Below are 13,999 nucleotides of genomic sequence, written 5' to 3' on the forward strand. Positions count from 1 at the left end.
ACAATTTATCTATGACCAAAAAAGCACACGCACATTGTAAATACACTGGCAGCTAGCCTAGAATCCAAAAGGCTAGGGGCACGGATTGTCAAGTTGTGAAACAATGGCCTTGAACAGAATGCCAGTCTGAAGGACCCAGTCTTACTCACATAATTAATAATCGTTGCTTACACTTATATAGCACTTTTCTGGACACTCCACTCAAAGCACTTTACAGGTAATGGGGACTCTCATCCACCACCAGTGTGCAACGTCCACATGGACAACGTCACGACGGCAGCGATAGTGCGTCAGAACGCTCACCACACATCAGCTATCAGTGGGGAGGAGAGCAGAGTAATGAAGCCAATTCACAGATGGGGATTATTAGGAGGCCATGATTGGTAAAGTCCAATGCGAAATTTAGCCAGGATGCTGGTGTTACAGCCCTACACTTTTCGAGAAACACCCTGGGATTTTTAATGACTACAGAGAGTCAGGACCTCAGTTTTATGTCTCATCCGAAGGATGGCGCCTTTTTACAGTATAGTGTTCCCGTCACTATAATGGGGCATTAGGACCCACATAGGCTGCAGGGTGAGCACCCCCTGCTGGCAACACTAACACCTCTTCCAGCAGCAACCTTAGTTTTTCCCAGGAGGTCTCCCATCCAGGTACTGACCAGGCTCACACCTGCCTAGCTTCAATGGGTTGCCAGTTGTGAGTTGCAGGGTGAAACTAACACAATATTATTAAGTGTCCTTGTTGACAAGCTGAAAAAGAGAAATACTGGCACCATTTTATTTTTATTAGTTTATGGATCAACTGTATATAGAGTAGTGAACATACTGTATTGTATAAAAGACCAAATTTCGCAGAAACAGTAACAGCCTTGAAAATGACTCTAAACAAGGTTTGCATTGGAACTCCATGGCCTCCATAGGAAACCTACAGTATGTCTTGAATAGAACTCAGATGTCCCCTGCAGTTGCTTTTCCCATGCTAAGGCAGTCCATTTTCAGGTCAAAGGGATTTAACTCTTGGCAGGTGGTCAGAGGAACTGGAGTTCACATTCTGCCACAGTCTCATCCAGACTAAACCCCTCGGTCCAGACAACCTTCCAGCCTGGTGGTCGACAGTGGATTGTCTGCAACTTCCAAAGATGGAGCTGCTAATATCTTTCACACCAGGTGGTCAGGAACACATAAGACTGCTGATTAGGAAGGCTTTTTGGTGTCAGAGTGTGCCAGCACCTGACTCTGTGTACCAGCAGGCTGATAACCATCTGCTGCCATTGGGGAATATAGAGAGGAAATAACTCTAATAAATGTTTGGTACATGGAGTAAATAAGTCTTGTTCAGTGTGAGGTTCACCTCATGCCTTGTTAAACCCATTTGGGACGTAACAAAAACCATTAAATTCACAGCACATCTAGCTGCTATGAAAAATCCAAAGATTTTTACAAGAAATATAAAGGTATTCAAAATACAGAATTATCTATGCTACTTCCATATTATGCAGCATAATATTCAGTAAGATTTAATATAAAAGTGTGCAAAACAGAGTATTTTGTTCTATAGAGAAAAGAAGCAACTTTTGTCTATTTTGCAATTCTGTTTTCAGAATAACATTAGAAATGTGCTGCTAAAAAGATTCTCAGTTGCCCATATACTGTATCAGCAAGGCATGCTAAGTTTTATTGGTGGTATCAAGGGTGAGCAGCACTGGCAGAATTCCAGTGTTCTTAGACTTGCAGTTCCTTACAGCACTGCACTGTATAACCCCAGTAGGCACAGCAGGAATAGTGTGCAATGTATCATTTGTTCAAAATGGTCTTACAACAATATTAACCCAACTCTGTAATTAATGTGCCGTACAATGCTTCACCACTTATAATTTACCATGAGACCTACTGGGAGATAAAGACCACACATTTTATCCACTGTAAATATTAGACTTGGTTTGATGTAATAGTATGTGGTGGTCATGTCTTCACATCCCAATTTATACCACTGACACAGCTAGTTCATTAAATATTTTGGTGTATCCTGAAAAACTTCCATTTCCATTTTCAAGCCCTCATCAGATATTTAACAATTGGCTGTCTTATTTTACCAGGGCACTGTAGAAATTCAACACCTTATAATGGATCCTTTTTCAGAACAGGTTAATAAAACCTTACTTTTTTAAAGATCAGGGAATATCCTGTGTCACCTCATTAATATAAACTTGTTTATTAGAAGATAATGAAATAATTCTATCATTTTTGTTTAAAATAAAAACAATAAAAAGGATAAAAATAATACCCATCATTAACATACAGTAAGATTGAGTATGAATGGTTGTAATAATGAGCTCATCACTCTTTAAGAACCAACAGTTATATGACTGTTTTAGACTTTGATTAACCATATAATGAACGCTGAGAGAGAGCTTCATATTCTTTAAAACTAACTTGCTTTCTTTACCTTGGTTATATAATAGATGCACTGCTGGAATGTGTACATTATCACCTCCTCCAGGATTGTCATGGCTTCCTCATTGGCTGATATTGTAGTGGAAAGCAGAGATTCCTTGGAGCCTAAAAATAAACAAAAAACTTTTAAATCAGATCATGGATATTTTGCAGGCCACCACAATACTAAACCACCTTTCAACAGAAGATGACATTTAGAAGCAGTCAACCTGGACAGAATTTAATGAAAACATAAATTTTGTTTCTGGAAAGTTATCTTTTAAAGCCACCCAGAGCCTTCTGACATACGCATAAGCTGCACAATTTCCCAATCAAGTCTATTTCAGCTTACTACCGAAGGCACAAAAAAAGAACCAAAAAGGCAATATGGAAAGTTTGATGCCATATAAAATTATGCCCCAAGCAGGACAAAATGTAATAATTTCGGTACTGAGGGTTTCATACATGCTTCCATAACTTTCTTTTCTTCCATAAATCAACCCTTGGTCCATAATTTACCAAGCTGAGTGACTGACTTCAACAACATTCAAGAGTTTCTGGGCTATTTCAGAGACTGCCACCATCAATTCATCAACCCATTCCTTTGCTCAGTTTTACAATGCAGCTGAAAGGGAAAAGAGATTCAAACATTTCCTGTGGTTTCTCAGAAACACAGGTTTGCTTTTTCAGCAACAGTTCAGGTGTCTTAATTATCTCTTCCACAGATCCTGCATGTATTCTACTGTATGAACTCATACATGCAAACTCTGGAAGTTTCAATCCAGTATGTCTTGGGAGGAATACACTGCAAGTTTTAAAAATAGTCACCCTGAGCAATTTGAAATTAAATGGAAAAAAAGAACAATAAGTTGGTTATTGAAAATACATTTTTTTAAATGATAAATGTCTGGATGATTTGGTTTCAAGATTTGCACAGTGGAGTATGTAACAGTTTACCTGTCCATAGAAGATTTTGGAGTAGATAGCAAAGATAGCAAAGAAATGGTTTTGAAAGATTCAGAAAATGATTTCCGAAATAAGAGAGAGAAAAAACAGAATAGCATTAACTAAAAAAGAAAATACAAATATTATAGTATAAAGGCTAAAAGGGCTATCCTAGTGCAAAAAATGCAATCCAAATAGCTGGAAATATGTCTGTAAATATATACTGTAATAAAACTAGTGGGAAAAAGAATGTGAAGTAACTAAGGCTCAGGTCAGTTTGTCTATTCTCCCATGTGAAATAGGAAATTCCTTCAAACAGTTGGAGGAAATCACTTCAGGATCACCACACCAATGTTTCCAGAGGCTGGGTTATGCAGTCCTCTGTTCTACAGTGCTTTATGCTCTTCAGTATTTGTAAGACCTTATGTTATTATTTTCAAAGTAATATTTAATGTCAAATAAAAAAAATACTTTTTTGGAAAGCAACATCCTAAAGGAACAGTTACATGGAAAAACTAACTGCTACATGTGTCAAAAAAGCTTTGCCATGGAGCTTTGCCATCTAGTTTCTATAGTGAAGGAAGAACCACAACACTCACATGGACTTAATCAAATATTTTAAATATAGAAATCAAACAGACAAAATATGAACCAAAATACAGAAAACCATGTTAAGTTTTCAACATACAATGTGACACACTGTCAAAATACAAAAAAAAAAAAGCCAACGTTTGATTTGGGCACGTTTATACATGGTAAGATATGATCTCCCTGATCTTTAACACAATCCTGGCAGTGCTGAGGCATACACCTGCCTCTGGACAGACTGCTGTGGGATGCTTTGCCAATCTTCCTGTAAAGCTGCAGCCAGTTGGCTATTGGTGATCGTTCTCTCCAGTTAATGGCCATTGGCAAGCTATTCCCATAGATATTCTATCAGATCCAGGTCAGGAAAAAATGCTGACCACAACCAGGTCTCGGCACTGTTTTCTTGATGTTTTGCCATTGTAATTTTAGTCTTATTCTGAAAAATCAATGCTTCTCAATTGTGTAGTGTACAAGGTCTTTGTCAATGTATTGCTGAGCAGTAAGCTTGCCCTCAATCTCAACACATCTGAGCAACAAATGGTATAGTGGTCATCACATTGTCGCCATCAGGTTCGTCAAGGATAAAGCAACATGCATTGGTCAATAACAAACTTTGTTAACTCAGGTTTACCCCTGAACTGCCTCTAGACGTTTTTATGCAGATAATAAGCTACAATTCTACAGCATTCTGGAAATGATTGTAGATGTGGATGGATCAGATGAGTGTGATATCCCTGAACTGGAGTGGTGATGCTATACCTTTCAGGATGTGGGCTGTCCCTAAAATGACCAGTTGATTGGTTTCTCTGGACTGGTCTGCTGAATTTTGAAGTAGAAAATTATTATTATTATTATTATTATTATTATTATTATTATTATTAATTATAATTATTATTATTATTATTATTATTATTTCAGGTGACATCTCTAATCAGTATGGGGGCATTGTTATTGTTATACATTTTTCACTTCTACATGCTAAATAAAATCATGTCTTCAAATTTTTTAAGATTTTAACTCAACAAACTCTGTAATTTTTATCCCAAAGAACAATACTACCATACTACAACAATCAACATCTATCTGTTCATTCTAAAATGTAGATAACATATTATATGTGCCCAATGAGTTACTGATGCACTAGACTCTTGCCATTTCATTGATCATCAATATTTACACAAATGGGACACACAATTGCTAACTGGCTTCTTCAGTTCTTCTCTAGTTGAAAACTGGGCAGCTAAGGTCAATAATTCAAAGTGACTTCTTGTGTGAACATGCCACCCTCTCACACAAATTAGTAAAGTACAACAGCACTCCCACTATCCCGAGCACCCCCTCCTGTTGCTACCCAAGTGCCACAGTAGCAGCATAAGACAGCAATGACAGAGGCACTGTGCAGCGAGGAAACGACTGCTTCTGCTGCAGCACTCCAAGCCTCGGCTGCCACCTCTCCACTGGCAACATACATCCAAGTAGTAGAAAGCGATGGCAGGGAATGCATCATTAACATTTTTTAGCTGCAATGAGACAAGTCAAACATGTATGTGTTTTTGCTGCTGCAAGAGATCATTATTCAGGTTAAGAACAGATTAACTGTAAAGAGATTCTCCAATTCTTAGGTATCAGACTTATCCCACATTGAGATATGTACAAAAACCTGCATAATGGTCACAGTCTAGCAACCAGTGCATCTCCAATATACTGTATTTCTCTGGAACCCTCCAGGCTAAGGGGTTATGCTGCTGTTATAGACAGCACCAGACAGTATGGTAGCAATGCGGCATAAGCCAGATACAGGAAAGGAATTGTGTCATGTTTTCAATAAGCACTTCAAACAGCACAGTCTTTTTTCCAGTTGAAAATAAATAACTGGACAGCATTCATTCAAGACCATACTTTTCTAAAAAATGTGCAGCAAGTTGCACAGTGTTGAAAATACTTAAATCAAATGACTCATGTGTATATCAATATGAACAATTTCAATTCAGTTAGTTTATGGAGCTTCCTAAATATTGCTGTCAATCCATTAATGCAAGAATTCAAATCTATTCATTAACATTCATTCAAATTCATTCTTGCTTAAGGTGGTAGTGTGTCCACCGAATAGAATGGTGTTGTCAAATGTATGGTTAGGAGTATTTTCTTTTAATGTATATTGTCATTTTCTTAAATGGTCACTCCAGTCTTGCCAGAAATAAAAGAAAGAATTTGGCATTGCTGATTAGGATGTGTTGCAAAAAAAACATACAGAATCTTTATTAATAGTCTTGCATCTACTTCTCTTATGTGCCCTTAATACTGTTTCATTCTGTACCTCAGCTGTTTTGTCACTTCTTATTTTCTGGCAACAGGATTTTCTTGTAGTTTCCTATTGGCCTCTTTTCATAAGAATTGTGACTCGTCATTAAGATCTTGAGTTGTGTCACCTCAGATCTCTGCTTCCACATGAGGCTCTGTCTCTGACAGACAAATGTTAACCTGGAGGCCATTTTAGGTTTTTGATGTTAGAAATGACAATTCTTGTGTAACAACAATAAACAGTACTGAATTAGTTTTAGGTGTAAACAGACTTGCTCAAGTGGGCCTGGGATATTTAGCTGGTCTAATTCTGTTTAGAAACTATGCTGTCAATACTGCGCATTCTGTAATACTAAACAAATGTTTTCTGAGTGTGAAGATGATGTAGAAATATTTGTTGTGAATAATATTAAATAATAAACAGAACAGCTGTATTTTTCCTAAACCGAAATATTGTTAATAAATCTGCATCCAGAACATTTGTCCATGGAGACTTTCTACTATTACACTGTGTTGAAGATAAGAAGCTTGGTTTGGGATTCCTTCCAGACACCTCTACATGCTGAGCTCTACTGCCTGAGTTAGCATAAATGCATAGGGTACATTGGAAAGGGTTGTTACAGAGGGCACAGCACACAGTGACTTTTACTATAATGGTATTCTTGGATAAAGGTCACAAGTATTTCAGATTATTATTTTAGCTAGGAAAAAAATGCTGACAAGCACATGGAAGGATAGTCTAACTATTGAATTTGTTAAATTAAAATTAAAAAAGTGAAGTGGGAACCCAGGAATTTAATATGCTTGATACAAGGACAGACACTATGTTAATTTAAGTATACTGTGACCTACTAAGACCTAAACTAAGTTTACCACCTCCATAGTGTGAATATCAACAAAAACACAAAATAGATTGCTACTCTTTTTTTCTCTATGCTTTCAAGATAAAATTTCCAAGTGCAGGTTCAAAGACGTTATGGACAGAATTACTGGAAAATCCAAAGACATGCAATATTTTTGGTCACCAATATGGAGTTTAGTTATGAGTTTTAAAGCCAGATCTACCTTGCAATTATAGGATGCTTGCTTAGGTGTAACACTAAAATTAATGGCATTTCAACCCGAACTGAAATTACCAGGAATAAAGTTGTCAGTGTTACTTTACATGTAGTTGTAAGAACAAACTTTTTTTTCTTTCCAAGCCTATCTAAAAGGTTTCATAAATGCAGAAAGAAACTCAATCAGCTTCAAGAGATTTGAGTAGAAACCACCTGTCAAAAATTTAAAAAAGCATTTTCAGATCTTAATTACTTTTTTCAAGGCTATGGGAATGTTTTGTTCAGATTATTTATCAATTTTAATATTAATTCAAATAAAATAATTGTTTTTCTTTAACTGTATTTCATTGTTTGTGCAGGTTCCACTAGAACTGAAAAAAATTTACTGTTGAGATAAGACTCCTGTGGGAGACACAGAGCATCACATGTATGTTACAGCACTGTTTATTTTGGCCAAAGACAATAAAATGTCAGCAATAACCTTTCCCACCATAAAAATGGATCTGATTGCTAAATAGGCTGTTGAGAAAATGTAGCCTGAATGGTTAACACTTATTAATCCAAATGAATTAAACAGTAAATAAACAGACAGGCATGGACTGCTATAATCCGTAACACACACAAAACAATTTAACAATGAATCATTAAACCTGCAAGTCTTTTATTGTTGTTTTCTATCCACGATAGAGAACACTGTCTTGTTCTGACTTTAATTCCATCTTTAGTAACACCAGTCACAAGGACGTTATGACGGTGAATCCCAGCTAAGCTTGTGAGAGATAATAGCATTTCAGAGGCTGGAGGCTGTCACTGTTAATTAGCACTCAAACATCATTTACCAACAAAGCACCTCCAGTTCGCTGTATCACGCTGTATTACACTGGGCATAGGACAAGAGTGCAATAAAGCAAGATCAAGTGCCCTTCACTGACTCGCCCAATCAACTGTCTTTCATTTCCACCATGCAAGGCATTACACCAGACATTTCAGGAAGCAAAGGGGTTTTATCTTTTAAGATTTAAGAGTTATGCTTAACATTTATTTCTCTAATGCAGTTCTTCTACATGAAAGCTATCTTCTGTATAAGCTGTCACATCTTGATTTATTACTCTCAGTTCACAAGGATCTCCATAACAAATGACTCCCAAACCATGTACTTAATTAACATTTGCAACACACCAGTCTACATTTATCATTACAGATAAATTCTGCCACACATTTTTGGGGTTCATTAGATTCATTCTTGGAGTTATTTGGTTAAGACTTTGTGACGGTAAAATAATGACTTGTAGTTGGTTTCATATTTGAAAAGAAGCCCCAGGATCCCTACTTGATTTATAAAACACAGTAAATATATATACACATTGAAGAAGCAAATAACACATCTCTGTGTCACTATGTAGTAATAGAATATTAACATGTGCCAGTTTTAAATATAAAACAGTGAGGACTAACTTTAGAACAGCAGTCTCTTCATTCACTTTAACTATCTGACTTGAATACACCTTTGTATCAGGTGGTGGCTTCATCCTTAGTTCCATGATTTCACAACTGCACCTGTTCGCCATGAGCTACCCTAAGACCCAGGCACTGTTGAGTCACAGTATACGCAATCTACCTAAGCAAAGTGCCACCGGCTGAAGTTTATGTTCAAAAAAGTTCAAAACATTTTTTCATAATGTACAACACAAAATCTAAGAAAAAAAATTAAATTTATAAACAAAGAGGGAAGGGCATATACTGTATCTTGCCATCTGCTAATGTGTAAATAAAGAACACTCACATTAAAACCCTTAATTGTTCAGAAGGGCTTGAGGCCTTGCATTAAACCATCTGCTCATATCAGTAAACAATACTTTTTGTAGATACCCCCTGGTCAATGCCAATCGTAAAGGGCCACTAGGGTGGGAGTGTAACTCCACCATCAAATTTCAACGAGCCACTCTAGAGCCCTAAACTTTACATGCACACACCTAAAAAAGGTCTGTTCAACAAAATATGAAAGCAAGTACCTTTAATATCCATCTGTTCAATGCCTTGCATGTAAACAGGAGACTTTTGCTGTATGAAATAGAGGATCTCAATTGCGTTGGACATCCAGAAGAGAATGATCTGAAGGTCAGGGACCAGGTCAGAGATACTAAGGAGAGACAGGGAGGCTGGGTCCTGGCTATTTGATGGGAGAGAAGGACAATGTCAGCATGTATTGTCAATGTCACCACCAACAGGGGCAGCTTTAAGTTGAAACTTTTCCTATCAGCCCTACAACAATATTATGTCTGACTAGTTAGAGTATCTAAAAACACATTCACTGGTATTAAGATGCTTTGTGTATTTAGAATTGTGACTGAAACTTGGATAAACTACTTTTAAAATTTACAGTATAATTAATATATAAAAGTCTCCAATTTGTAGTTCTAACAAGATAAATACAAAGCAAACTTACATTTAACTCAGTCTCTGGCATCTGTTTTATGTTATGAATGCAGAACATGTTTTTAATCTTATTATAGGGTTATTATATTGTCTGCACATTTATATCAGCACAAAGCTGATATAAGCTCTGTACGAGAACAAATTCAACTATTTTGTAGAAATTTCTATTTTGCATTCAATCAATCCCTAAATGTGAAGGATAAAAAAGATCCTTCACATCATGTAATATGTCTTGCTTCAGTTCCTCACAGACACTTTGAGAATTCTTTCTTATACTAATATTCCCTCTTACATATCACTGAATTGTTCAGCTTTGTTTAACTGTAGCCTTTTGGGATAAAGAAATGGACCACTATAATGGGTAATGCAATACTCACTGCTGGGCTTGCTTTTCTGCCAGCTCCTTCGTCTTCTCCTGTGAGAGACACACAATTAGACATGCTAAAGCCATTGCATAAAGGAGCAGAGAGCTATTAAGGAAACCATGAAACATCTATATACAAAAATAAATGAGGAAGATGTTTATTTTTTATATTAAATAGGCATTATAAAGTATATCTAGATTGAATAGGAACAAACAACATACAGTATAACAGTATAACAGAAACAAATATTGCCTAGTTAATGTACCTTATTTTACACAACTCTAAAAATGTTGCATTGTAATTAGAATACAATTGCACAGAGCAAATTCATATTTATCATAACTGAATTCCAGAAAAAACAAGGGTAAGATTTATGGTGTATTACTGTTTAGGAATCTTTAAAAAAACAACACACAAAAACAATTCTACAATATCATCCTACTTGTGTATTCTGGACTATGTAGAGGTCTATGAAGGTTTCCCATTTCTGGTGTATAAAAGGAGATAGCACGAGGGGGACAGTTTGTAGCAACTAGCAACTAGCCTCATCATGGTCAGAAGATTCTCTGAAGAATGCAGACAAATGGTCACTGACCTGCTCAAGTTGTGGCTATAAAATAATCTATAAAAGATTAATCTTCCATTTTTTATTGTAGGGTCCATTATAAATAAAATTTAAGGCTACCGGTACAGTGGCAATCCAGCCATTAAGAGGATGCAACTATATTTTCACACCACGAACTGTGAGACAAGTGATTCAAGAGGCAACAATAAATCCAAAGATAGCAGTTGGAGATCTCCAACAAAAACCGACATCTTTGAGATTCAGGGTGTCATAAACCATCATTTGACAGTACCTGCATAAAGATCCAGACATGTATTAATTATTTCATGAGAGGAACAAGAAAAGATTAATTCCATGCTGAAAAGTAGGAAGGAGAAACACAGTGGAGGCTGTCGAGCCTTCTTCAGGTGTGAGATGTTAATTATTTCTGACAAATATGACTGCTGTGTGCAATGCTATTATGATAACACATTATCCTATCCATAAATCTTTTTGCTATCTGACAGTTTTTTGTATTATGTGATCAGGGGTATGAATAAATGGGACATCAGTCCATTGCAGGGGAGACACAGACACACATACATTGAACCTAGGGTCAATTTTCCCCAGAAGCCAAATAATCTACCAGTATTTCCTTAAACTGTAGGTACTGTAGAAACCCATGCAAACATGGGGAAAATACAATATTCTATGCAGATAGCACCCCAGGTCTGGATTAGAACCCAGAGCCTTGGTGCTGTGAGACAGTAATGTTGACCATTTTACCATCATGTACACAGCAAATGTTATAATTTCATTCATTATGTTTACATTAATTAATATAATGTTACCTTTATCATTCAAATTTAAGACGATTTTATTACTAGAAACAGAGATTAGTTCCATTCTGAAAATGCATTTAAGTGCTTAACACACTTTGTGTGAAATGTGTTTTATTCTTCTTTCTCCTTTTCAGTGTGAAAGTAACCTCTAATTTTTCCTTTGCAGCTACCATGCTGACGCAGCTATCTACTCAATCCATTTTAATGCTATACCTTTCAAACCCAAATTGCAAAATTTTAGTACAATGAATAAGTAACAGCTTACATTGAAAAATAACAGCAATTCAACTAGAAACAAAAACAACAGAGTCAATCTATTTTGAATGTATGGAATGGTTTTCTTACAAATTTAATCATCTCTTTGAAGCAATGTGCTGCACACACCAGGGGTGTTTTTATCCTCCTTAACAATGCAGTTTGTACATCAGTTACATGACCATTTGCCTCTGCAAAAATGAGAAAACTGCAAGTTTTACCATGGGAAATAAATTTAAATGGCTTCTCATTTTAAAACATTTCCTGTGGGTTAAAATCTTAGTTTTAATGAATTTTTCACTTTAAGTTGCTCAAGTTCATAACAATTCAACAGGAAGAGGTCATGAGGAAATACATAGCATGAATGGCATTTTCTAAATGGAAATCCAAAGGTTGTTCGAAATTAATTATTATTATGCTTAGAATTAAGTGTTCAGAAAAGGTATAAAAATGTTCCTCTTGCCTTACCAGAAAATTACCCTGGCACTGCTTAACTAGTCAATTTTCTAAGTGATGAACTGCCCACATTGAGGCCTCTTAGTCTGCAATTCTAATAGGAAGACACATCTACACTCACTTTATAGAGATCACGTCATAAATTTACTGACAGGGTACAGAGTGTACATGAACACTACACCAGATGACATCATAACCATTTCACCACCCATGACAACACAATTATAGTTTGGGATGTTCTCGATCAGGAAACCTTGGCAACTTGACAGCTAACAATTCACATGGCTCTAACAACTACTATCCATTCTGCAGGTGGAAAGTAAAAAGTTACCTGAAAGTAACTGCCAGACTGAGAGACTAAACATGAAAAGAATCCTGCCCAAAATGTCCTCTGCAGCAAGAGAGATTTTGTGGCAAGCTCCCAAATGTACTGTAGTTTCATCTGATCAATTAAATAATACAGCTAAGCTTTTGTGGAAAACCCTGAATATTGTGGAATATTCAGAGTAGCAGCCACAAAAGTTGGGTGAATAGACCTTCTATGTTTCTCCTCAATTTGCAGAAATTCCCAACTTTTCATGCACATTTCATTTAAGGATCCATCTTCAGCATGAGGTAAAGTGGAACCTTCCACTATTTTTCCTGCACCAATTGAAGCTCATTTGTCCCAGAGCCAGGACTTCCTTCAGCATTCAGCACAGAAGGACTGTTCACACTGCGACAGGATCCGGCTATTTCCAATCCCCTTGAGATCAACAAAGCTTAGCCAAATGTTTTACTTTGGATGATAAATTCAATTTTCACATTTAAACCTTCAATAACTAAGCTGTTATTTGGAACACAGAATGAGAATAATTAAACTGTAAGGTTGGATACAATATAAAATATTATAATCATCATATTCTTACCCTGTTCAGATTAATATTTTTTGTAAATCCCTGAGTGCATGATCAACCATTTGTAACAATGCATATTTATAGGAACAATGGCTATTTCCATGCTGAAAAGAGAAGAAAGAAAACACAACTTTTCGGTCGTGGAGCCTTCTTCAGGTGTGAGGGCTGAAGAAGTGTTGTGGAGGCTGTGCTGGCTCACACCTGAAGAAAGATCCATGGCCGAAACGTTGCGTTTTCTTTCTTCTCTTTTCAGCATGGAATAAACCTATTACTTGTTCCTTTGCAGCCTACGCATGCTGACACAGCTACCCACCTGAACTACTTCATGCATATTTATATATATGTTTACTCTTGCAATTGTCTATTTTGCAAGTTTTATTAAATGTTAATATATCTATATATTGTATTCCTGGTAACTGTATTGAAGTTGACTGCCTTGATTGATTAATTATTATAAAGTAATATAGTAGCTACTGTATAAAGTACTCGCCAAGTTTACTGATCCAATTTCAATAAATCTGAACCATAATATCGCTACAATTATTGAATTAACAGCTTTATGTGCTATATATTCAACACCATTCTGTTTTCCCATTATCACCTAATATTCTTTGCACAAGGATTAAGATGTCAAAGGTTATCACTCAAAAGAACTATTCTGAACATTTATGATGTTCCTGTATACATGTGATTATACGAAACATTTAACTTTCTCTGGCACACCAGTTAATTCAAGCTACATGCATTCAGTAATCAATAAGGTTTACTTAATCATATAGAATGTACTTATTAGAGAAAGAACATAGAAAAGTAGTTTGTGTCTTAGGTATATTAATTAATGATCAAGTGATACATAGCACGATTTTGTTCCTTTGTAT

The 13,999-nt window shown here is 36.2% G+C and overlaps 1 protein-coding gene across 6 annotated transcripts in view; it reads right to left on the reverse strand.

Moving 5' to 3' along the window:
* Positions 1–13,999, reverse strand: part of radil (Ras association and DIL domains) — a 63,856-nt gene that overhangs the window by 26,596 nt on the left and 23,261 nt on the right. For all 6 annotated transcript variants that reach the window (XM_015360514.2, XM_015360517.2, XM_015360518.2 and 3 more), the window contains 3 exons: positions 10,141–10,178; positions 9,340–9,497; positions 2,449–2,561 (listed from right to left, as the gene is read on the reverse strand). In XM_015360514.2, coding sequence (XP_015216000.2) covers positions 2,449–2,561; positions 9,340–9,497; positions 10,141–10,178 — 309 coding nt within the window. The remainder of the gene's footprint in view (positions 1–2,448; positions 2,562–9,339; positions 9,498–10,140; positions 10,179–13,999) is intronic.

Source organism: Lepisosteus oculatus, chromosome 19, assembly GCF_040954835.1.
Source record: "Lepisosteus oculatus isolate fLepOcu1 chromosome 19, fLepOcu1.hap2, whole genome shotgun sequence".
NCBI lineage: Eukaryota > Metazoa > Chordata > Actinopteri > Semionotiformes > Lepisosteidae > Lepisosteus > Lepisosteus oculatus.